This window comes from Miniopterus schreibersii, assembly GCF_964146895.1.
Source record: "Miniopterus schreibersii genome assembly, chromosome: 19".
Taxonomy (NCBI): Eukaryota; Metazoa; Chordata; class Mammalia; order Chiroptera; family Miniopteridae; genus Miniopterus; species Miniopterus schreibersii.
Genome location: NC_138119.1, coordinates 4,928,654 through 4,951,402, shown reverse-complemented (window position 1 = coordinate 4,951,402; position 22,749 = coordinate 4,928,654). Strand labels below are relative to the sequence as shown.

The window sequence follows — 22,749 nt, the reverse complement described above, 5'->3', positions numbered from 1 at the left end:
TTCCCTGCCTGACCCCCAAGCCTGGCGGATTTCTGCTTGGCCTTTAGTACTTAGTTCAGATATTACCTCTTCAAAGCCTCCCCCAGTTTTCCCTCATCTTGGCTCCCATGGAACCCCTCTCACAGCACTACTGTGTTTTACTCATTGTGTGTAGGTTTGTCTCCACCATTAAACTCTAGACTCCTTGAAGGCATGTTATAGTTGATGATCGTGTAGTAGTAATGATAGCAGCTGGCATTTTTTGAGCACTAACTATACCAGGTACTGGCCTGAGCAGTTTACACCTAACCTCAGCAGCCTGAGATGGGCATTGTTGTCATTTCCATTTCACAAAGGGAAGAGAGGTTATGACTGACTTGCCCACAATTGCTCATCCAGGAAATGGCAGAGCTGGCATATGAACCTGACCCAGAACCCACACTCTGCCACATGTGCTTAAGAAATGTGTGCGTGTTAGTGGGAAGGTTACTCTAGGGTTGAATACCTAAAATTTTTACCAGTTTTCCCCTGCTCTTGGATGAGTGGTGTCCTCTGCATCTTAGTTCTCCCTACCCACTCCCCTAAATAGTTGTCAGAAAAACCTTGAAGTATAAGCAGCATCTGTATAATCCCCAAATATTCATTAAATTCTTGCTGTGCACAGGGCAGTGCAAAGTGGAAATGGAAAGTTTGTTATGGACTCTCTGGGTAAGATGCACATAATTATGTTGTGAAACAGAAGGTGGTAAATGCCTCAGGGATTTAGGGAGGGAAGACACTACTACAACTAGAGCGAAAGAAGGTGGGTCAGAGAAGGCTTTGCTGAGGAGATGGCATTTGAGCTGAGCCCTGACACGCAGGATTTGACCCTGTGCATCTGGGAAGAAGCAGGTCATTAGAGCCAGTGGACGGGTGTGATCGGGAAGGGTGTGCTGGAAGATAGGTCAGGAGGGGAAGTCACAGTAGTCACGATAAAGAAGTGACTAGGGCCCAGGTGGGGGAAGGAAGCTAGTGTCATGGACAGACCTAAGGAAATGATAGGAAAGGCTGGCATGAAGTTGAAAACATGATGTGTTTGGAACGTTTTCTTTATTTGAGGTTCTCTTAGTTGCGTGAGTCCCCAACCCCATGTAGGCTGCAGGCATTCCCTTCCTGGAACCTGAGCGACATGTGCAGGAACCCAACCTCAGTGCTTCCAGCTGCTAGTCCTAAGTTCACTAGGCCTGAGCCATAGCTATTTCCCCCATTTTAGCCCTCTCCATGTCTATTTTCCTAAATGGACCTTCTTTATAGATGCCACAGGCCTTCCTGAGCAACCCAAGACTGGAATATTAACCATCCACTGCCCCACATAAAACCTTAATTGCTAGTCAGTTACTGTCTTTCAGCAACTTTAAAAGATACTTTATTTGTGGACTTTTGCAGTGATTTTGGCTACTTCCGTCCAGAAAATGACTCCAAGTGTGTGGAAGAGCCAGAGCTGAAGGGCCACGACCTGGAGTTTTGTCTGTATGGCAGAGAGGAGCACCTGACAACAAATGGGTGAGACGGCATTTCTCCTTTGTGACCAATGAGTCACCCTTGTTCAGATTGAAAAGCTGCTTTTCTCCACACAGGAATCGGAGCAGTGTTTTAGGGTACTCTAGAAAGTACTGTATAGAACTTTCTGTGATGATGGAAATGTTCTGTAATCTGCTGTGTCCAGTATAGTAGCCACCAGCCTTGTGTGGCTGTTGACACTAGTGTGACTGAGGGACTGAATTAATTTCTATTAATTTCAATTTAAATAGCCATCATATTAGACAGAACGGAACCTCATTGCCTCCCTCCCCTGGTAAATCTTTCCCCCTCCATTTACAAACTATGTGTTAACGTGCTTTCCTAGATCACAGTTCTTTGGCTCAGTCTCTTAAGGAGAAGGGCAGGCATGTCCCTGCAGCAAGGTCAGGGATGCTTGGTATAAAAATATGCCCAAAACATCCCTGTGGATCCCCCCACCTCCAGGCCTGAAAGATGGTATAGGGATGAGAAGCTTTTCAAATCTTGTTTTCAGAAAATAGGCAAGAATCCAGGAATACATCCTTGTATTTTGGTAACAAATTTTCTCTGCCTTTCAGGTACCGGAAAATTCCAGGAGACAAATGCCAAGGCGGAGTGAATCCAGTTCGAGAAGTGAAAGACTTGAAAAAGAAATGCACAAGCAACTTTTTGAGTCCAGAAAAGCAGGTATCTTAAAGTAGATGTAGATTAGGTACAAGTGGGGTTTCGTGGAATAGTCAGTTCAGCATCAGGAATTTTATCACTGAATACAAGGTGGCCAAACTGTTCCTGCCAGGCTTCCCTTTGCACAGGAAACTGTCAGGATGAAGGATGGGTCATGTAATCCAATGATAAGCTCATCTACTGAAAACTTTTTTGTTGAGGAAAAATAGTATTCTGTAAAGTTGTTCCAAGTCTTAGAAGCATAGAGTAGAGGAAATTTCTGAGGCTCAGGGTCATTTGGGAAAAAGGCTCAAGAAGTTTGGCTTTAAAGGGCTGGACCTTTGCACATGTGGGAGAGCACTGGACCATAGGTAGGGTGGATCTCTGTGCCAAGTCGTGCCAAGTATGTTTTCACAATGAAAAACTGAACTATGGTAATAATGGTGTCATGATGGCCTGCGTGATACAGCACTGGCATAGCTTCTTTCCAGCTAATGGCCCTGGCCTAGTCTCATTCAGCCCACTATTATCATCTCCCTTTGCTGCTCCATCCTTAAAAGCTCTCAGACTTATAAACAGCAGTAGAGAAAACAGTCACAATTACCATTTGATCTAGGTAGTTGACAAAGCTTCCAATGTAACTTTGACATTGAAGCCATTGAGTTTGCACCATTCTGACAGCTTCAAGGCTGTCGAAGTTCTGGTGACCCTCTGCCCATTGTGATATCCTCCTGGTTCATCCTCCTGAGATTGCTCATTTGGGGGTTGGAAGAGTAGCATCATGAAGTGCCTAGAGACTGCAGATCACTCAGAGGAATGAGGGGAAGCAGCAGCCTCTTTGAATTCAGTCCTAGAATATGCACGCCTGAAATTTTTTGTGTTTTAATTTATCAAGAATTCCAAGTCAAATTCTGTTCCAATTATCCTGGCCACTGTGGGATTGATGCTGGTCACAGTCATAGCAGGAGTGCTCATCGTGAAGAAATACGTCTGTGGGGGAAGGTAAGGAACATGGAAGTCAATCAAAGGTGCTGCAGTCAAACCAGAAAGTCATCCAAGGGCACATGGTTGTCTGTTCTTATCAAAGTGATGTTACTGAAACATCAGGCTCAGATCTTCTCAGATCTTATATTTTCCATATGCCAACTAGGGCTGTGCTTCCTGTATGTGTGACTCATTCTCTGAGTGGATAAAACTCTGAAAATCCACAGTCCTGTAAGAAATACACCCTCCTCACCACGTTGGGGTTAACAGGGTTTCTGTCCACAGGTTCCTGGTGCATCGGTACTCCGTGCTACAGCAACATGCAGAGGCCAATGGTGTGGATGGTGTGGATGCCTTGGACACAGCCTCCCACAGGAATAAAAGTGGTTATCATGATGACTCAGATGAGGTGAGACTATTTCTTCTTGAGGGGGTGACCCAGAAGTACAAAAAAAGATTATTTTCCTATGCATGATCAAAATATGATTGAGGCAAATGAGGGTATAAGCTAGAAGCAAAAACTTAATGACTATAAGACTCAGCCAGAAATGAGATAATTACTTTCAAAATAGGAATTTTTTAGTTTGTTAAATAATATGGTCTGTGTCTTTTCAGGACCTCTTGGAATAGCTCGTCAAAGAGCTGGGACCGAGCATGGATGATAGAAACGCAGTACCTCTTACACTCCCTGTGGCTCCGACTTGGGGAAATAAATTTCCCATTGTGAGGAATCCAGCTATGTTTCCGCTGCTTCCGTCAAAGCCAGAAGGACTTCCACTAAAGAAATGCAGGGAGTGGGGTGGGGGCAAAACCCTAAACACTTACAATTGGCTCTGAGGGGGAAAAATTTTAAATCTTTAACGTCTTACTTCAAGTTCTGTCTTTTTGCAAAGTATGGGCTCTTTTTGTTTTTGTTTTTTAAGGGAAATGAAATGGAATTTGAAGGGAAGGAACATTTCATTGACTCCATTCCTGCATGTTTTGCATGGCGCCTGCCCCAGGGCACCTGCCAACTCCAGCATCAACTCTCACCAAGTAGTCGTTGTGATCCCTAGGCTCTGCTGGTGACACAGCAGCTGCAGAGATGAAATCAGAGGCTGTGGTGACTAGCACCACCTGGGCAACCTTTCTGTGTCTGGGGACAGCCCTGCTCCAAGAACCTTGCACACCAGCTTCTCACACAGATCCCCACCTTTTTTTTCCCCCAGGGGCCATAGATCACAGTGATTTTTCTTTTTCCTGTTTAATTAGGCAATGCCCTTGTTAATTGCCCTTTGGTGACTAACTTAACCATGTGCTTCCAAGACACTAAATCAGGAGAACTTAAAGGGCAATATTTTTAACTGGGGGCAGGAAGAAGGGAGCATCAGAAAATTGACTAGATTTAGCACCTATTAAATGAGAGATCCTTCCTTCCTCCAAGACTTTTCAAGCCATGCTGTGTGTGTGCCAGAAGAGTTGCTGAAGGACGATGCTGGGCTGTCTCTGGATGCCTGCCCAGGCCAAGGGATCTCTTTGCTAAAACTGATGGTGGCATGCACGGTGTAGCCTGAGGACTGAACATGGTCTTCCACGTGCTCTTCTACCTGCTGTGTTGGCTCGGTGGTGAATCATTCAAATGGCTGTTTTTTTGTTTCCTCTTAGGTGGCGTGTTGTATGTGGAGCCAGGACTAGACATGTTTTCACAACTATAGGCTTTTCTAAAAAATCAGAATTTTACTACCAGGCTCTCTTCCTTACCCCTTTTCCCCAGCTTTGCCAAGTAATTTATTGGCATGAAACTTTGGGCTGAACCAACTGAAAACACTTCCAGTGTAAGATATGATACATTAAGTTCATATTTTAAATTTAAGGGAGTTTTCCATTTGACATTTTTTCAAATTAATTCAATTATAGAATGTAGTGAGGTGGATTTTGGGTGGCCATATAGTCATGGAAAGCTGCAATAATTAGTTTTAATACAACTTGAATATTTGCTATATAGGAATAGAGTACAGTACGCTTTTGGTCTTAGCGTACTTGCTGTGCTGGTCACGGTTTCTCCCAGTAATTATGATTGGGACATTCTCTGGTAACTGCCATTTTGCTGCTAGTTCATTTTATGGCCAGAAAGTCCGTAAAAGTAAATGTGCCAAATTAACTTTTGTCAGAATGCATGAGCAGATGGCTAAAGTTCTCTCCTCACCAGAATGGAATAACAGCAGCAGGGGAAGTGGGGGAGGGAGTGGATGGAGAATTCTAGAGACTTGGAAACTGCAGTAAAATTAAATGAGTCAGGGAGCTTCAGTTAGAAAATAATATTAGGAGGGCAGTTTTTGTAAAGAGAATATTTGTTAGAGCCAGAGAGCACTCGTCTTTTAGGAAAAGCATTCATTTTGCATGGTTTTTAACTTTAAAATAATTCCAAAGATAAACCAGCTCACAAAGGATATAGTGTCAGCCTTTGTCCCAGACTCTCTCACCTCCTGCCCAAAGTGAATTTGCTGCCCAGCAAAGACCTACTTCATCTACACCCTTTCTCGTAGCATATACTCCCTGGGGTAGATGTGCTGAGATGTGGCAATTCTCTGATCAGCTTTAAGATGTAGGAAAGTTAATATTCTTCTGTAACCATACAAGAGTAGGGCTCTTTGCTTATAATAACACCTGGGATTTCTGTAGAAATTAGCAATTTTCAAAGCATTTGAACCTCAACATTCTTGTGAAATTAAAAAAAAAAAGGCAGGGATTTTAATCCCCACTTTTAGGAGATGGAGATGCAAAACTTGAGTAAACTGTCCAGGGCCCCTATGTGTTACGAACAGTGCTGCCTACCTGGAGCAGGGCTTCTTCCTTATAGTATGGCTGTTCTACAAGGTGGGTATCAGTGGCATTTCTTTCAGAGCAGTGTTTAGCACCCTTTTGCCACCTTAGTAGAAATTTTATTCTCCTGTTTTTCATGGCTAAACACAAAAGTAATGATCATTTTGAGTGTGTTTAGAAACTGCCTCTCACCTCATTGAGGATCACTATTCGAGAGCAGGAGTGGACTCTCCACTAAGTCACCTTCTCCATTCTCTGTCTCTCCCATCCCTGGCTGGCTAGCTAGCTGGCTCGCTGGCTTAGTTGGTTTGAGGACTGCTCACAAGCCTGGCTTATTCCCTTTACCAGCTAGTTAGCGTTCTACATCAGCCTGCTCGCTCACAAGTGTATGCCCTCAGCCAGTGAGTAAAACAGCCTAAACCCATGATTGTGTCTAAGAAAAAAAGATCTCTTAATTTGTCCTGATGTTAGGTTAGGAGCATTATCTTTGGAAGTATAGCATATTGTGTGAAATCCCAGGATTGATAGAGCAGAAGAGATTATTTCTAGTGGTCTCAGCAATAGAATTTAGCATCATAAGAGAGGTTGGACATATCAGACCATCCAGCGTGGTCTGAGCTCTTAAATCCAGGTGGAGACCTTGCCATGTTTCCTGCTTTATGGATAGGTGTCTTAGACCTGAGGGGCCTTTTGGTTTTCAATGCAACCAGAGACGAGGGATGCATACACCTAGGCTGTGATTTGAATGGAAACACACTTAGAAGAAGAATGAAAGTGTTTAGAGGGTGTGGTAGTTTAGGCTGAGCTCAGGAGATTCAATAGACTAGCTATAACAAACTTAGAATTTGCCATCTGCCTCTGAATAGGTATGTGTGTGTGTGTCTCAGGTTTGCCTCTGGGTCTCTACATGCCCAAGCTAGCCTTTTATCCCTGACAGATTAGTAATGCACTGACCACTCCAGCTCCTGCTGGTTCTCCCATGGCCTTTGTCATGATGCCAGGCTTGTCTACACCCACCCCAGGTGGCAGGGCTAGCCTGGCTTTAGTTATTTCTTTATTTTCCAGGCAAATCATCCAGGTAGAGATTCTCTCTTCCCTTTTAGGAGGGCTCTAAAGAGCCCTGCCCCTATGTGCAGGGGCTCAGAGCTCATCCTGCTCATTGTCGGTACAGCCCCCTTGTCCCATATGAAGACTTGGAACTGCTCAAATAGGAAGAGATTCAGCTTTTCAACTTTGCTGCTACCTTCTCTCAAGTAGGAAAATAAACTTGGACTTAAATGTCCTTTGAACAAAACCAAAGTTTAAGATTTGCCACATGATAGAGTGGTAGAGAGGGCCAGACTGTCAGCGCCGGCACTGAGCAGGTGCCAGGCTTTCTGTTCCATCTGCCACTGCTTGCTAGGCTCAGGGGGCTCCGGGAGCACCGTCAGCCCTAGCAGAGCCCAGGCCTTACCCTCATGGAGGATAACTGAAATCGCAGCAGCACGTTGCCTTCCTGGTTACATCACATTATAATAAGAATCAGAACATGAATTTGAAGTTGTCTTCAACTTGCTGTATGCATTTTCTCACACCAGTGCATTCTTAAGGGTTCTTGTTTATAGAGAATAACAAACTAATCTGTACCTTTATACATATGTACATATACACATGTATAAACTGTATAGTGTACATGCTAATGATCTATTGATGTGTCCCAAATCTTGACTGCAGTTCTCTTCCTCCGCATGCCTGCAGTTGTGGTCAGGTGACGACTGTTCCCTGATACTCTGCCCACCTCCTGTGTTTGGATGTCTAGGGAAGAGGGTTTTAGTCATACTCTCCTTATCCTCGTGCACAAAAATGCTCAGGGTCCCCATGTGCCTGTTCAGCCCTCTCTTGTCTCTTGCTCCCTTTCTGAGCATGTGGTCCCTCCCTGTTCTGTATCTTCTCTGCCTCTTCCCCAAGCTATGGGACAGCCGCCTTCCTATTAAAGTGTAAAGCAGTTATTAAGATCATTGCTGCATGTGCGCTAAAAAACAAACCAGTTTTCTGTTCCCTTGGGACAGAAAATTGCATGTGAGGTGGGATAATCAAGTCTCAATGACCCATGCCAGTTACACAACAAAGCCAGACCCCATAATAAAATTCCACAAAATGGAAATAAAACTCAAATTTCTTAAGCATTGTGTAAATAAATCTGGATGTCTTTAACTTTGTACTGGTAATTTTCTGTATATTTGCAATATTTGGGTTAGAAATAAAACAGACTGGGACTTTGTTACTTGAGCTACTGAAATGACTAAGCTACAATTTGTGAATATGATAGCTTTTCCAGTTTCTAGCTTCAGCCATCAAACCAAACCAGCAAATAAGCCAATTAAAGAGCCAGGACTGTGCATTTATAGCATAAAAGGTATTAAGATAATTTGTGGGGGAAACTCATTTTTTTCTTCCTCTTTATGCTCATAAAGATCTAATATTGGGTATTTATAAGACCAGCTTTCTTGTTCTTTTCCCCAGAAAGTCTAACCGACCCACCCTACACACCTCAGGTTTCAATTGCTGTGCTCTTCTTCTGGACACAGCAACATACAATCACTCTCCTGAATTGTATGTTCCTTATAGCAGGTTTGACAAATGACAACACTGACATTTAACTTTGTTATCTTTCCATTTGCCCCTCTTACACTTTTCTTCCTGCTCTTACTCATAGTCCTTCCTGATCCATTTCATTTAAGGACTTTCAAAGAGTTGCAGCTTTCCTCTCACATTTTCTTTTAGAAGAGGTTCCTGCTGACCCTCCTGGAGCCTTTAGGCTGAGCTGGCTCCTCAGTCTGCCATCCTGGGGTGATATTTCTTTGCAATACTTGCTCTGGCATCACAGTCTGAAAAGGACAAGGCAGAGAGACCTTGCTCTTGAGGAGCCTGCTGTCTGGTGGAAGAGTTCTTCCCCCGGGAGATGATCTAAGGTGGTTTTATTTTCAGGAATTTGTCTAACAGTGTTCTTAGACTTCCTATGCCAGAATCACTGGGTTGCTTTTGAAAATGCAGATCCCTGGATCCCAGTCAGACCTATTAAATTATACTGTTCTAACGGACAGACCCTAGGAGTCTGCATTTTTTATTTGATTCTTTCACCCCTTTGTTGCAGCAAAGGGCTAAGACTAAAAACCTGGGTGTAAGGGTGGTGGTGGTTGGAGTCCCCTGGTGTAGGGACTGTCTGTACTTAGAAGGGCCTTGGCTGGGTCAAGTGACAGAAATAGGTCAGAGAGGCTTTCACACTGGTCCTGATGTGGCACCTGGTAAGTGCAGCCTCTTACCAACCAGCCTTAGGTCCAGGTCCAAGATCACCCTCTTTGGCCATCCTAGCTCCTGGTAAACAGGTTCCGGGGCCCAAAGTGTGTCTACAGTTTGTCCTGGCCCTGAGACCGTATATAAGTTGCAAAGAGGGCTTCTGCCCCACACCCCAAGACAGTAACACAGCCTACTGGGATCCTACTGACTGCCCCCAAATTGAGGGCTAAAGGACAACCGTGAGTAAGGAGCCTATTCATTCAACCACACTACTTTTTTCCATAAAAATATAAGGGCCTTGTGGGGAGGGGTATGTGGGAGGAACTCTGTACTTTCCATTCAAGTTTGCTGTGAACCTAAACCTCTAAAAATAGTCTATATAGAAATATGGATGTATATACAGAGGGGATGCTGGCTTCTGGAGATAAAAGTACAACAGGAAACCAGATAACTTGGACGGAGCATACAGCACGTGTAGAATGATGGTTTGGCAAACCTGGAAATCATAGAGGACCTTTAGTATGTAACTGACATCTCCTGTAGGTTGGCCACTTCCCTACATTTGTATCACTTTATCCTCAAGCAGCCCTGGCCTCATTAGCCCTTGTTTTACAGACCAAAGACCGGAGGTCCAGAGGGAGGGATTGGCTCAGAGTCACCTAGCTCAAGAGTGAGTAGTGTAGCCAGAAGTCACACTCAAGTCCTCTGACCTTATGCCCCTGGCTCTCCTCCCTCCCCACGGCTGCCTCTCTCTCTATGTGTACTTTATCTCCTAGGTGAGGGAGCTTTCAAAGGGGCAAGTGGCCTGACCTAAAAATAGCTCCCATTTATCGAGCACTTAGTTGGCTACACTCTGCTAAGCACTTTACACAGATTACCTCTTTTACTCCTCACAGCAACCCTATGATTATTATCATCTCTATTTTTCAGATGAGGAAATAGACCTAAGACAGACTGTGATGTGTCACAAGTCACAACTAGTTGGTGACAGGGCCAACATGAGCTCTGGTAGTCTGGCTTCTGAGTGCAGACTGTACCTTCCACTGTCACTGGGGGGGGGGGGGGCGGGAGGGAGAATGGGGATGCACCCTTAAAGGTCAAGTTGACAAGCCCTGGCAGATGTTGCTCAGTGGTTAGAGCATTGGCCTGCACACCAAAGGGTCACGGGTCCGATTCCCAGTCAAGGGCACATACCTGGGTTGCAGCTTCCAGCTCCAGCTCCAGCCCCTATCTGGGCACATGTGGGAGGCAACCAATAGATGTGTCTCACATGGATCTCTCTCACCTTCCCTCCCTTCCACTCTAAAAATCAATGGGAAAAATATCCTCAGGAGAGGATTATCAAAAAATTCCACAAAACAAAAAAAGGTCAAGTTGACAAGACTTTTACAACGCATTGAATGTGGGAGCAGAGAGAGAGAGAGAGAGCAGTTAAAGGCGTGCCTGTCACTCAGCTAATCCTGGGGCCCCTTTCTTTGGACCTGAACACCCTGTTGGATGAGCTGGAGGTGAAGAGTCAAGATGTCACCCAATCCCACAGAAGCCAGAGACCCCATTTGGATGGTCTGTGTGGGGGAGGAAGGGGAGCTGTTTGAAGCTCAAGCTCTCTCCTCCCTGCCTGGTGCTGTGTGAGGGGTGTCATCTCACTCCTAAGATAACAGGGCCACCTCAGCCCTCCTCCTGTGGCTATTCTGGGCTGCTGATTCCTCTCTCTTCCCCCAGCCCCTGCTTCAGCCCTTCTTGCTGGGAGTAGCTGGGTGGGGAGAAGCCAGCCCAATTACATAACCCCATGGCAGGGACCCCTGGAGAGGCTGAAGAGCAGGTGCTCAGCCCCTCCCTCAGCACCAACAGTGAAAATCTGCCACTGGAGCCCAGCCTCCGGTGGCCCAGCATGGAGACAGCCACAGCGCCGGAGGTGGCCTCGGAACCCACGCTGAAGGTGAAAGAAGCCAGCCCAGCGGATGCTGAAGAACCCCAGACTTCACCTCAACTGGGGGCCAGCAGCCCCTTTCCCCAGCTCCTGGCCCCTCTAGAAGGTGACCCTTGGGAGTGGGAAGGCTGGGGGTGGGAGTTGGGAAGATATCCCTGACACCCTGATGGCACCTCCTTAAGTTTGCGCAGAGCTGCACGACTTCATGGGATGGGGACTTAGGACAGAGGAGCATTGGTTGGAGTCCCCAACCCCTTCCTTGGTGGACTCTTACTTGCTATTCAAGTGTCTCTGCTGGGTTTTGCTTTTTGAGTTGAAAACTCAGTGAATGGTGTTTGTAGCACTTTACAGTGACTAAAAATTATCTGTTTATATTTTTACCTTTTAAAAATGTCTGTCACAGGGACTAGGAGGACCTGCTGTACTAATGCCAGTCAAAAGCGAATGAGGAGTGAGATGGTGGCTGTCTAGAAGAGGGAAATGAAAAGCATATAGCGAATGGGAGGCTAAATAGTGCACAGTCCATGACACTCTGCCTCTCCCTGGGTAGTGCCATAGTTCCCAGACCCACCCCAAGACCCCCATTGGCTCCCATGGGAAATCCCCACCTCTCAGAATCTGAGCCCCATGGAAGCAGAGCCCTCCTGGGAGAAGCATTTGGCTTCCTCTTTGTGGTGGTCTACAGGAGCCTCTTGGCAAAGAGGCATTTTTGGGCTAGGAGGTGGTAGATGCCCCTTCCAGTCCCAGGTTCCCACCCCCTGCTACTCTGGCAGAGACCTCAGTAGCCTATAGCTCTGTGCTGCTTGCCTGGGGTCCCCACTGGGCCTGGCTCAGCGGACCAGAGATGGAAGGAGAAATTTCTTAAAAGCCTTGGCTCAGAAGTGATTCTCACAAATCATGATAATATGGATGAGATCATGTAAATCTGGATGGGAAACAATTAGCCATCTCTGTCACAGCGGTGGGGATGAGAGAGTAGGATGCTTGAAATTCAGATTACAGAGGGACTGCAGTTATTGACCTAGACGATGACCAAGGAACGAGGCTGAAGCAGGAGAGGCCAGAATTCCTGGAGGGGTGGGGGCATGATGTAAGGCCGGGCAGAGGCTGGAAGGATGGCTGCTGAAATCACCAGGGATCATGACAGGATAAGTGCTGGGGAAAGCGACAGTGAACCAGGGCTAAAGCCATCAGCAGGAGTGGAAGACTACTGCCCGGGAAGGGGATGGGAGATGGAGGGGACGTGCCTTCTCAGAGAAGTGTTGCCTATGTCTATGTCCTTTTATTTTTTCTGACCTTTGTTTCATGGTCTTCAAGGAGAGCCACTCTTGTCCTTCACAAAGTGCTCCTGAGGTCACATGCTCCTTTTCCATCACACTCCTCCAGACAGGTTTCTAGTAAGACCAAGGCCACATTCTAAGCAGCTGCTAACGTTTCTCTAAGAAATGCTGGTACTTTTTGGATCCCTGGAAATCTCTGGTTGTTTCAAAGGCACAGCTCACCTTGTGCATTCGCCATCTTCTGGTAACCATGCACTCACACACACACACACACACACACACACACACACACACACACTAATAGTCTCACACACTCACACACGCATGTGTGTGCACACACACATCCTTCACTCTTCAAATGTATCCATCTTGTTTCTTCACTCTCCAGGCCATAATTCATAACATCAATCTGAACTGCACAGCCCTTAGGGAACTGCTGGAGGAAAGTCTTTAACCATGTGAAAGGAAGTTATAAGAGCATATGACCAATTTTTCCTGTGGGCAAAGAATAAGGAAATGAGCATAAACTTGAGCAGAATGAAATTAGGGTAGAACTAGGAGGAATTTTCTAATCAAGAAGAGCCAGGATCTTTGGACTTTAGTCTTCTCTACTAATTTCTAAGAAAGAATTAGACAACGTCCTGTCTGAGAGAAATACAGCAGTAAGAGAGACACAGGTCAGAGCCAATGGCTCTCAAAGGACTTTTCAAAATGCCTTTTCCTCAAGACTATGAAGGGAGAAAACTAGACTGAGGCTATCTCATACCTGGTCTTAGAAAACCTAGATTCTGCTTTTGGGCTCCAGTCTTTGATTCACATCCCTCCTGGCATCTGAGGAGAAAGCCATGTTTCCCCAAGGTCAGTACAATTCACACCTCGCAGACTGTGGAGGTGTGAAAAGAGATGCCCCAAATAAGCCCTCCTATTAACATTCTCAGCAAAGGGTCAGATTGCTCTTGTTTGCAGGGCAGACAAGAAGGCCGGGTTGAGCTGGGGAAATGCTTGCTGCTGCCGGGGCACCTGGAGCTGTCAAACACTCTCCTGCCACCTCCCACACTTTGTCAGCTGCATTAACCTCAAACCATCCTCTGCCCTCCCAGTGGGATCTGGGAGCCTTCTGAAAGCCATATCCTCGCCTACTTATCCTCAGTTGGAATATTCTAGTAACTTCGGTTTGTCCCCTATCGATTCATCATTGTGTCAGAGAATCTCACAAGCAAAGAACTGGCACGGGAGGCCTCCAGGGAGACCACCATCCTAGCTGTCAGCCTTTTTTTTCTCTCTGCCCCTGTTGGGATCCCCTCTGGATCTCAGAGCCATTCTCCTCCTCCTCCTCCTCCTCCTAATTCCCACATCTTAGTTTATGTTCCACATCAACCTATTTCTTTAATTTTTCTCTGTAGTTCAGGTGAAACTATGCTAACATTTACCAAGGTATTTTTCAAAGAAACAAAAGAAACACCAAGTAGGAACCAAAATATACATGTGCACATACCAATCTACAGAAGCCCGTTTCCTTCCTAAAGTCTAAGCAGAGCAGAGGTCAGCTGACACATCTTCTAGGCCTGACAGCCTGGGCTCCTTTTCTCACCTCAGAATTTTCAATCCTTGAGGGTGCCCCTTCTTTGCCACCTCCCTCTAGGGGCAAGATCACAGTCAGAGCCCTGACGAAGGTGCCCAGTCCCAGGTGGACACTGGAGGACAGGTGTGTGGACAGGTTCACCATGTTCAGAGAATGGGTCCGTCACACACACATTCCTAGATGGGGAGGCAGGAGTCCTAGTCCAGCATAACTTCCCAACCATCCATGACACCCTCAGCAAATGTTTCCCTCTCCAAGCCCTTTCCTTCCAGTCTGCTCCTTTTGCCGGGTGCTCAGCAAGGCCCTTCATAACACAGATATTCTGTAGGCAGAGCAAGGGACAGCAGAGCCGGCTTCTCTCCAGCCCTCTCCCCAGCAAGTGTGAAGGGTGATTTCCCCACCCAACAGTGGAGAACCAAGCCCAACAACATGAGGTTTTGACCCTCCTTTTCAATTGCCACCTTCTTTGTTCAGAAAACCCTTAAGTCATATCCGCCTGTTCTCAAGTCCTTGGTGGCTTGCCAAGATGGCCCCAGGAGAGGAACACATCGCACAAACACTTCTTCTGTTCTTCAAGTCCTGCCTCCTTCCAAACCATCAAAGTCAAACAGAGGGCAAACAGAGCAGGGTCATTCTGCTGCCTGGGCTCCGTGGCTATTGGGTTCCTACTGAGGCAGGCAGACCATGAGCAGCTCAGGGAGGATGGGCACTCAGCACTTGAGGCCCCGTACCCCTTAGTTCCTGTAGGGGTGAGGTGTAGTCTAAGACAGCACGATCCAGGTGAAAACATAAGGCACACAACAGAAAACTAGGTAAATAAAATGGACAGGGTGCGCCGAATATTTGTGGTTATGTTCATTTACAAAGGCCAGGTGACCTGGAGAGTGTAATGGGGGGAACTGTGGGAGTGAAGTTGGTCTCTACGACAACAATCTACAAATTGAGGCGTAGAAAGAATATAGCAGAACCTCTCTTTATTTTTAACTTCACCATTCAAAATTTTGCATTATATAATGTATATACTTAAACAGTTCAATTCAAAAGTAAACATACGTTGGAGTGAATGCTTAGGAATGTATTTACAGGGAAATGGATGTTATAAAAAAATTTGGAATCCACTATCAAGCAGTTGTGCGGTTTGCCACAGTGTGTACTGCGGGGGGGGGGGGGGGGGGTGTCCCAACTGCTAGGAATGAATAGTTAGGGAGAGGCTGGGAAGTTGGTGGGAACTGAGACACTGCAACATTCCACTTAAGAGAACAGCAGCAGGGGACTATATCTGCCTGAGAAAGGAAAAGACAGGAGCCCCAAGAAGGCTAGAAAATTGTGTTAGTCTTAGCTGGGCCCCCAGGGAACCCAGGTGGGATGTTTGCACTTTCTCCCATCAAGGCACCCTGAGGCCAAGGAGGAAAATTATACCTGGTCATTCTCCAAACTCACACTCAGCACTTTCCTGAGCATCTCCTGTCCTCATCCTGGAAGCCAATAAACATAATCTAATCTCTCTATTCACTGGAACAGGCCTGGGAGACCAAGGGGAAGTAGGCAGTGGACCTAGTATTTCCCAGATTCTGTTTGTACAAAGTGATCCTCCACAATCTGGAAGGACACTGTACAAGCGCTGAGCAGGGCGGTCATGCAGAGGAAGGGACCCAGACGCCAGGAACCTCTGCAATGACATCAGTGCTGTCCTAGTGGGTCCAGGCTGTTGACTTTGCCTGTGGAAGGGAAAGCTTTCTCCCCGGGTCTGGCACCAAACTGGGGGTGGGGTTGACACTTGGAGGTCAGGATTAACATTGAAAGTAGCCTTGACAAAAAGAGTGTTGTTAAGGATAAATGCAGCAAATGGGTGGAAAGACAAACCACACAGACTGGACTGGTCTGTGCACAAACAGAAAAAAGAAATCTTAGTTGATGGAGAGTCAGGAGTTGAGAGCTATAAATTAACAGAAGCATCAGGTTCACACTCCAGTGCTCTTACTGCCAAGACTGGCACTCTCTAGAGGATCCCTTAGCCTGTTGCTCATCCCTAAACCCCAGCAATATGATAGGAGCAATCTTCCCCTTCCCTTTGAGAGAACTCAATTTGCTGAGCAATGCCTGGGTCACCTGCCCATGGAGCACAGCTGAAGGCATTACTCCCTCTGAGCACCACTCTGAGGCTCACCACCCCATTCTCTCCCATTATCACACAGAGCAACCTAAGATCTGGCTACCTCGGGCCCTGAGGCAAACCTACATCCGGAAGGTTGGAGACACTGTGAACCTACGAATTCCATTCCAGGTGATCATGCCCAGCCCCACACTGGGTCCATGGCTGGGACCAGGACAGGGTTTGATTTGGAAACAGGTACCAAGAGTCCTGCTAGCAGTGGGGCAGTCGTCCTGGTCTTGAATGAAGGGAGCCACGTCACCAGAAGTTTGAGGCCAAATAGGCCTTCCATCTGCACTCCTGAGGGTGGGGTGGGTTGGGCCCCATGTGATGAGGTGAGGCTAATCCCTGCCCTTCAGTCAGCAGAGGTCTGGGAGCTCTCAGTTGGGAAGGTTCTTGGGAGTTCAGATGGCTATTGTTAGTCCCAGCTGCCCTGTGTTTCCATGACCTAAACTCACAGAGGGTGGGAGGCTCCAAGCCATCCTCTTTTCCCATGATCCTTAGGCTGTTGCTGAAAGATAGAAGTCCCCTGAGAGAGTCCACCAACCTCTATCTAATTCAAGGAATTTGCAGCTGCGAGTCAAGTCACCATGTGGATCTGGGGTGGAGGGTCAAGAGGTCTGTTGGGGCTGTTCACAGCCTTATCCCTATTTCTCAGGGCAAACCCAAACCTCAAGCCACCTGGACACATAATAGCCGTGCCTTGGATGCCAGTCGTGTGAGCGTGCAGAATGGGGAGCAGGACTCCATCCTCTTCATCCGAGAAGCCCAACGTGCTGACTCAGGTCGCTACCAGTTCAGTGTGCAGCTGGGCAGGCTGGAGGCCACTGCCACCATTGACATCTTGGTAATTGGTAAGGTGGGGAGAGCAGGAGCTAGGGTGGTCCTCAGGGGCTCCCTCTCCAGGCTGAAAAGAGCCATCACAGATTGCTGGGGAAGCCAGGGTGACCCCCACACTAAGTGTGAGAAACAGAAGTGGATGAAGGGTGGGGTAGCTGAGCAGAGGAGGGGAAGGGGCATTCCTGAAGCGATTTCTATGCATGTGAGTTGTACCATGCCCAGTGCCATGCTTGGCCCTTTCAGAGAGGCCAGGCCCTCCTCAGAGTATCAAGTTGGTGGACGTTTGGGGCTCCAGTGCTACCCTGGAGTGGACACCTCCCCAAGACACAGGCAATGCGGCACTTCTGGGATACACGGTGCAGAAGGCTGACACAAAATATTGGGTGAGGTCCAGGTGGGAGGGAGGCTGAAAGGGAGGCATAGCACATTCTGGAATGGGGCTCTGATAGCTCCATGTGGTGGGCTAAGGTGGACTGAGTTCATAAAACAGGTGTCTCATTCGTGGCATCTTCTTGGGACCCCAAAGTTGTGGTTCACAGTGCTAGAGCATTATCACCGCACCAACTGCACAATATCCAACCTCATCATTGGCAACTCCTACGCATTTCGAGTCTTTGCTGAGAACCAGTGTGGGCTAAGTGACACAGCCCCCATCACTGCTGACCTTGCCCACATCCAGAAAGCAGGTAAGGTGCAGAGACCCTGAGCTGGGAAGTGGAGGATAAAGACTTGAAGGAGGATAGAGATCTCAGGCACTATATCAGGGCTTTTCTGGGTCACCTCAGTTACAGTTTACAAGACCAAGGGGTTTGCCCAGCGAGATTTCTCTGAAGCTCCAAAGTTCACCCAGCCTCTGGCAGACTGCACTACAGTCACTGGCTATGATGCCCAGCTCTTCTGCAGCGTCCGTGCCTCTCCCAAGGTGAGTGGGGAGTTCTATGGGTGGCTGAGCCATGCTGCTTCCTGCACCTGCTCTAACCTTAGCTATGTCAAAGAGCATTCCAACCAAAACATCTGCTCCCATCACCATCCATCATCTTCCTCTTCCACAGCAGGTCTTGTAGGAATGGTCAGGGCACTTGTAGTCCAAGACAGGCTGACGTGGATAATATTCCCAGTATTCCTTTTACTGTCTGTTCGTCATGCATGAAGATGCCACTTTCTGACCGGCTGGCAATTGGGCATGAGCTTCAAAGTTGTTTCTCTGGCAGGGATGATGGAGTCCCATTGGTTTCTCCTTACTCATCTACCACATCTCATCTGATCAGGGCCATGCACATGCAAGCTGCCTAGAGTTGAGCCTTTGGCCAGTTAGGTCTAGTTACAACCTATTCATTCCACACAAGGCATAAAAACCTTTACCAAGTACCAGACTATGTGGCCATAACATCTCAGAAAGAAAATATCAGTAAATCTACTCTAGAAATTATTTTCTAACCAGAGGGGACAGGAATAACTTCCAAGCCAACAGTGGGAAAAGAATACAAAAGACTTGATAATGTATACACAAAAAAGAGGTGAACCTGACACCCAGTGCTTCTGATCCATAAAGGGGCTGCTTGAGCAGGATTCAATAGGAGTCATCACCTTTCTCCTAGTCAGGAATACTTGATGAACAAGGCAAGGTTTTAGCTGCTCTTTTTAACCAAGAGAAGGACCGTGGGGTCTGTTGAGGGTACTGGAAGGGGAACCCCTTCCCAAATATAAGGGACGGGGAGCTAACTAGAGGCCATTATCTTTTCTAGATCCCTGTACCACCTGTTCCTAAAACACCCTACCCCTCCTGCTCCTCTGGCCAGAGTGTCCCCAAGCCTTATAGGCAAAGTGTCCCAAGACTGAGCACAGAAAGAATTGGTTCTTACCACCCCTTACTTCCCCCTCATCTTTCTCTTCCAGCCAAAGATTATCTGGCTGAAGAACAACATGGATATCCAAGACAACCCCAAGTACAGAGCCCTCACTCATATGGGAATCTGCTCACTAGAAATCCGCAAGCCTGGTCCCTTTGATGGGGGCATCTACACCTGCAAGGCGGTTAACCCCCTGGGGGAGGCATCTGTGGACTGTCGGGTGGACGTGATAGGTAAGGGCAGAACTCCTGTCTTAGGGTGCAGTCCTCTCCTTTCTCCACAGGTGAAAAGTTGGGGAAAAGACACAAGCCTAGGTGGAGAAGGGCTTAATTTGCTTCCCTCTTCGGGCCCTTTCATCACTGTCAACATCGGAATGTATTTGAGGAGCCATTTTTATTATCAACTATCTCATTTCTCTCTGTCATAATTCTACAATATAAGAAGAGTTGCTACTTCCATTTTGCAAATGAGAAAGTTGATGTATAGTGAGGTTACTGGATTACTCGAGATTTCCAGTGTTGGTTAACTGAGGAGTTGGCACTATGGTGGAAAGAGCCCAAGTTTCCTGGTCCTCGTTTTGTTTTTTGTTTTTTAAACAATACAATCTTCTGATTCAGTCCAGGAAGGCTGCAGCTGTTTATTGGGCTTTTAAACAAACCAGAGGACTTTCCCCTCTAGTTTGTTTAAAGAAAATATTGCACATCTCTCTACCTCTTTTAAAGCATTCATTTACTGTCACCTTGTTCAGATCTCCATCATAGCATTTAGCACTTTGTTTTTATAATTATCAATTTACTTATCTGTTTCCCCATTAAACTATGAGCACTTCGAGGGCAGGGACAGTTTTACCCACCTTTGTCCCCCAGCACTGAGCCCAGTTTCTGACATACAGCAGATGCTCTTTAACTGTGTGTGGAATGAATCAGGAATAAATGGGCTGTTAACTACAAGTCGTATTCTACCCTATGCATAGATTCCTCATTAGCACCATGGACTCCCAGAAACAGAGAAGCATATCCCTTCCCAGGACACCGAAAGAAGGTTTCCCAGGGATTTCTGAGATATTAACATTGAGAAATGTTTGAATTCTTGCAGCTTCTCTTTGAGGCCCCCTAAGAGGACATGGGCAACCCAGGAGGAAGGTAAGGAAGGAGAAACAGGGTGTCTGAATGTCTCATGTTTATGGCTAGTGTTGTTGAGACTTGGACAGATGTGTATTCCTGAGCCTTTCAATCCTGCATTCACTGGTGACAACTTTTCTTTTAACTTTTTTTTTTTTTTTGGTAAGCTAATACTATCAACCCCGTGGAGGAAATTTACCATAGATGAAGTCTACTTTTGTCACATCCTCTACCTACCTATGCCCCTCAGGTTCATGATAAGAATGTATGGACCTCTGAAGAAGACTGATGGCATCTGCCTGATTGTCAGGGGGATCTGTGGGAGGGAGGTGGGCATATGCTCTAAGAAAAGATGTCAAGTGAATAACCAGGAGTGGAGAATGGACAAGGGTCACCACCACCATGTGGTGGCAGCATGGGAAAGGAGAGGACTCTGCTCTTGCCATTTAAGTGTTTCTACCTCAGTACCATAAGCATGGTGAGAAACAGATTCATTGACTGTTTTTTACTTTGAAGTTTATGGATTCCTTCCCCTACCAAGAGGAGAAAACCATCATTATCACCACATGTCAATAATAATTGAACATGTGGTTATGTGGTTCCAAACAGCACATTACAGGCAAAGGACAACTCAGATCAGTGTTTAGAATTTGACAGTGCCTTCAGATTCTAAATCACTCACAGTAGAAATGTTGTGTACAAACTGATGAGTGAGGTGAAAAAGAAGCACACGAGAGAATGAAAGAGAATGGGGTCCCAATGTCTCCTCTGACTCAGCTGATAAAAACTGAGAATGAATTCAAACCCAGAAGTCATTTATTTAAGCCTATCATTGATAAATAGCAAATGAAAACCCTAAGGGATGCATTAAAAGTACAGACTTCTCAGAACCCTCTCTGCCAGTTGGCTTGCAAAGACAGTTCCCTTGCCGTCCCTAAGTTCCCATGTCAGTGTTGTGTTGGGTTAGCGTCAGCCTCCTCAGTGTTTGTCCTTTCCCTCTCTCCCAGCCAGTGCCCAGCAGTGAAGCAGGGTAAGGAGAGAACTCACAGTGTGGGGCTGCCTCAGCACCCTGTCTGTGCTCGGGCTCCTGGCTGCTATGGCCTTAACAAACTCTCTTTTCTGTGCCTCCAGGAAGCCTGACTGCTGAGATTGTGTTCTCAAGGAGCTCCAGTACAGCGTCTGGTTTGGACTGATCTAAATAAATGTGAGGCTCCTCAGTGCATAAGTGTCCATCTGTTTATGCCTTTCCATGTGGAAAAACCATTTAGAAAGTTGGAATTCTTTAGCCAGACTGTAAGCAATCTCAGAAAACCTCAGACTCCTCTTTCTCTTCCCAAATCCACTTTCCTTCCACAGAGGTTTCTAACACCATCCTTGTCCCTAGACAGTGTATGACAGAGCTGAGTTGAACTCTACACAGTACCAGGTGCTGAGAGAGATGCTAAAGATAACTTGCCTCTTCCTCTCTGGTCTTTGCAGTAAAAGTTGGATAATGACAGGATGCGCGTCCATCACAGAGACACAGACAGCAAGACACATAAATATGTACATAGCTAATTAGAGACAGAGCACTAAGACTTGAGGTCTTGGAGATACTGAAGAAATTACATCATGTGCTTAAGCCCTAGGGAAAGAATCTGCTTTTATTCTTATAACAAGTAACATATTAAAGGCATTCTGTGATAGAATCTGCAAGGGAGAGCAACAATTCCTCCCATCCTAGGAAAGGCCTGGTATTCTTCCCATCAAGAGCTGGCATCGCCCTAGCCAGGTAGCTCAGTTGGTTAGAGTATCATCCTGATATGCCAAGATTGTGGGTTTGATCCCGGGTCAAGGCACATACAAGAATCAACCAATGAATGCATAAATAAGTGGTACAACAAATAGATGTTTCTTTCTCACATTTTCTAAAATCAATTTTTTTAAAAAAAGAGTTGGCATCTATTTCTCCACTTCATGAATCTGGGCTGACCATGTAACCTGCTTTGACCAAAAGAATGTAGCGGAAATGAGAATCTAGTAGTTTCTGCTTGTTTTTGCAAGTTGGCTTCCATTTAAAGAATCTCAGGATAGATTACTAGATTATTAGAGGCCATATAAAGGACAACAAGGCAGCCTCGTTGACAGACAGTACAAAGGGTCTAGACATATGTGGTCACCTTGGACCCTACAGCCATAGTCAACCCCAGTCTACTCCTTGTGGAGTAGAGACAAATTGTCCCTGCAGAGCCCTGCCCAAATTATAAAATCATGAGCAGATAAGTGGACAGTGGTTTTCAATCCACTGAATATTGGGGTGGTTTGTTACACAGTAATAGGGCGGGGCAAAAGTAGGTTTACCATTGTGAGTATGCAAAATAGTTTATTCTTGTATTATTATTTATTAATTATTGTATTCTTTTCCATTCAAACAACTGTAAACCTACTTTTGCTCCACTCTGTATATAACTAAAACAGCCTTCTATGCAGCAGTCATTGAACTAAGAGTTTTGTCTCTTATTACTCATTTTACAAACGAGTGAACTGAAGCTCATAAATTGCTCCAAGTATGCAGCTGGTAGTAACAGAGCTAGCATTTGAACCAGGTGTGTCTGACCTCAAGCTTCCCTATTTCCTCTCATCTCTTTTACTCAGTGACCCCCACTGTAGTCGGTATGGGCTTAAGAAAGACAAGATTTCCAGAATCCAGTAAATATAAGGCAAGGTTTTGAGGAGGAAGGGGATGTGTTTTGGCTACGAAGAGTGTGAAAG

At 46.2% G+C, this 22,749-nt stretch overlaps 2 protein-coding genes and 1 long non-coding RNA gene across 4 annotated transcripts in view; 2 read left to right on the top strand and 1 right to left on the bottom strand.

Moving 5' to 3' along the window:
* The window catches only part of SORT1 (sortilin 1), a 54,999-nt gene extending 46,772 nt beyond the window's left edge, over positions 1 to 8,227 (top strand). For both annotated transcript variants that reach the window (XM_081120235.1, XM_081120236.1), the window contains exons 16-20: positions 1,405 to 1,521; positions 2,097 to 2,205; positions 3,077 to 3,183; positions 3,451 to 3,574; positions 3,781 to 8,227. In XM_081120235.1, coding sequence (XP_080976361.1) covers positions 1,405 to 1,521; positions 2,097 to 2,205; positions 3,077 to 3,183; positions 3,451 to 3,574; positions 3,781 to 3,795 — 472 coding nt within the window. In that variant the 3' untranslated portion in view covers positions 3,796 to 8,227. The remainder of the gene's footprint in view (positions 1 to 1,404; positions 1,522 to 2,096; positions 2,206 to 3,076; positions 3,184 to 3,450; positions 3,575 to 3,780) is intronic.
* The window catches only part of LOC308548568, a 65,198-nt gene that overhangs the window by 39,716 nt on the left and 2,733 nt on the right, over positions 1 to 22,749 (bottom strand). The gene's annotated exons all lie outside the window — the stretch shown is intronic.
* Positions 10,986 to 21,219, top strand: MYBPHL (myosin binding protein H like). Its single transcript, XM_081120237.1, has 9 exons — positions 10,986 to 11,279; positions 16,231 to 16,319; positions 16,846 to 17,041; positions 17,271 to 17,410; positions 17,554 to 17,713; positions 17,813 to 17,949; positions 18,924 to 19,110; positions 19,973 to 20,019; positions 21,130 to 21,219. The coding sequence occupies exons 1-8, from the start codon at positions 11,033 to 11,035 to the stop codon at positions 19,981 to 19,983; spliced, it is 1,167 nt and encodes a 388-aa protein (XP_080976363.1). The 5' UTR covers positions 10,986 to 11,032; the 3' UTR covers positions 19,984 to 20,019; positions 21,130 to 21,219.

Bases quoted from the DNA above. Each gene is read 5' to 3' on its own strand.
- MYBPHL (XM_081120237.1), top strand. From the start codon at position 11,033: ATGGCAGGGACCCCTGGAGAGGCTGAAGAGCAGGTGCTCAGCCCCTCC. The intron at 17,042-17,270 runs GTAAGGTGGGGA...TGGCCCTTTCAG, and splicing joins CATTGACATCTTGGTAATTG to AGAGGCCAGGCCCTCCTCAG. The intron at 17,950-18,923 runs GTGAGTGGGGAG...TTTCTCTTCCAG, and splicing joins GCGTCCGTGCCTCTCCCAAG to CCAAAGATTATCTGGCTGAA.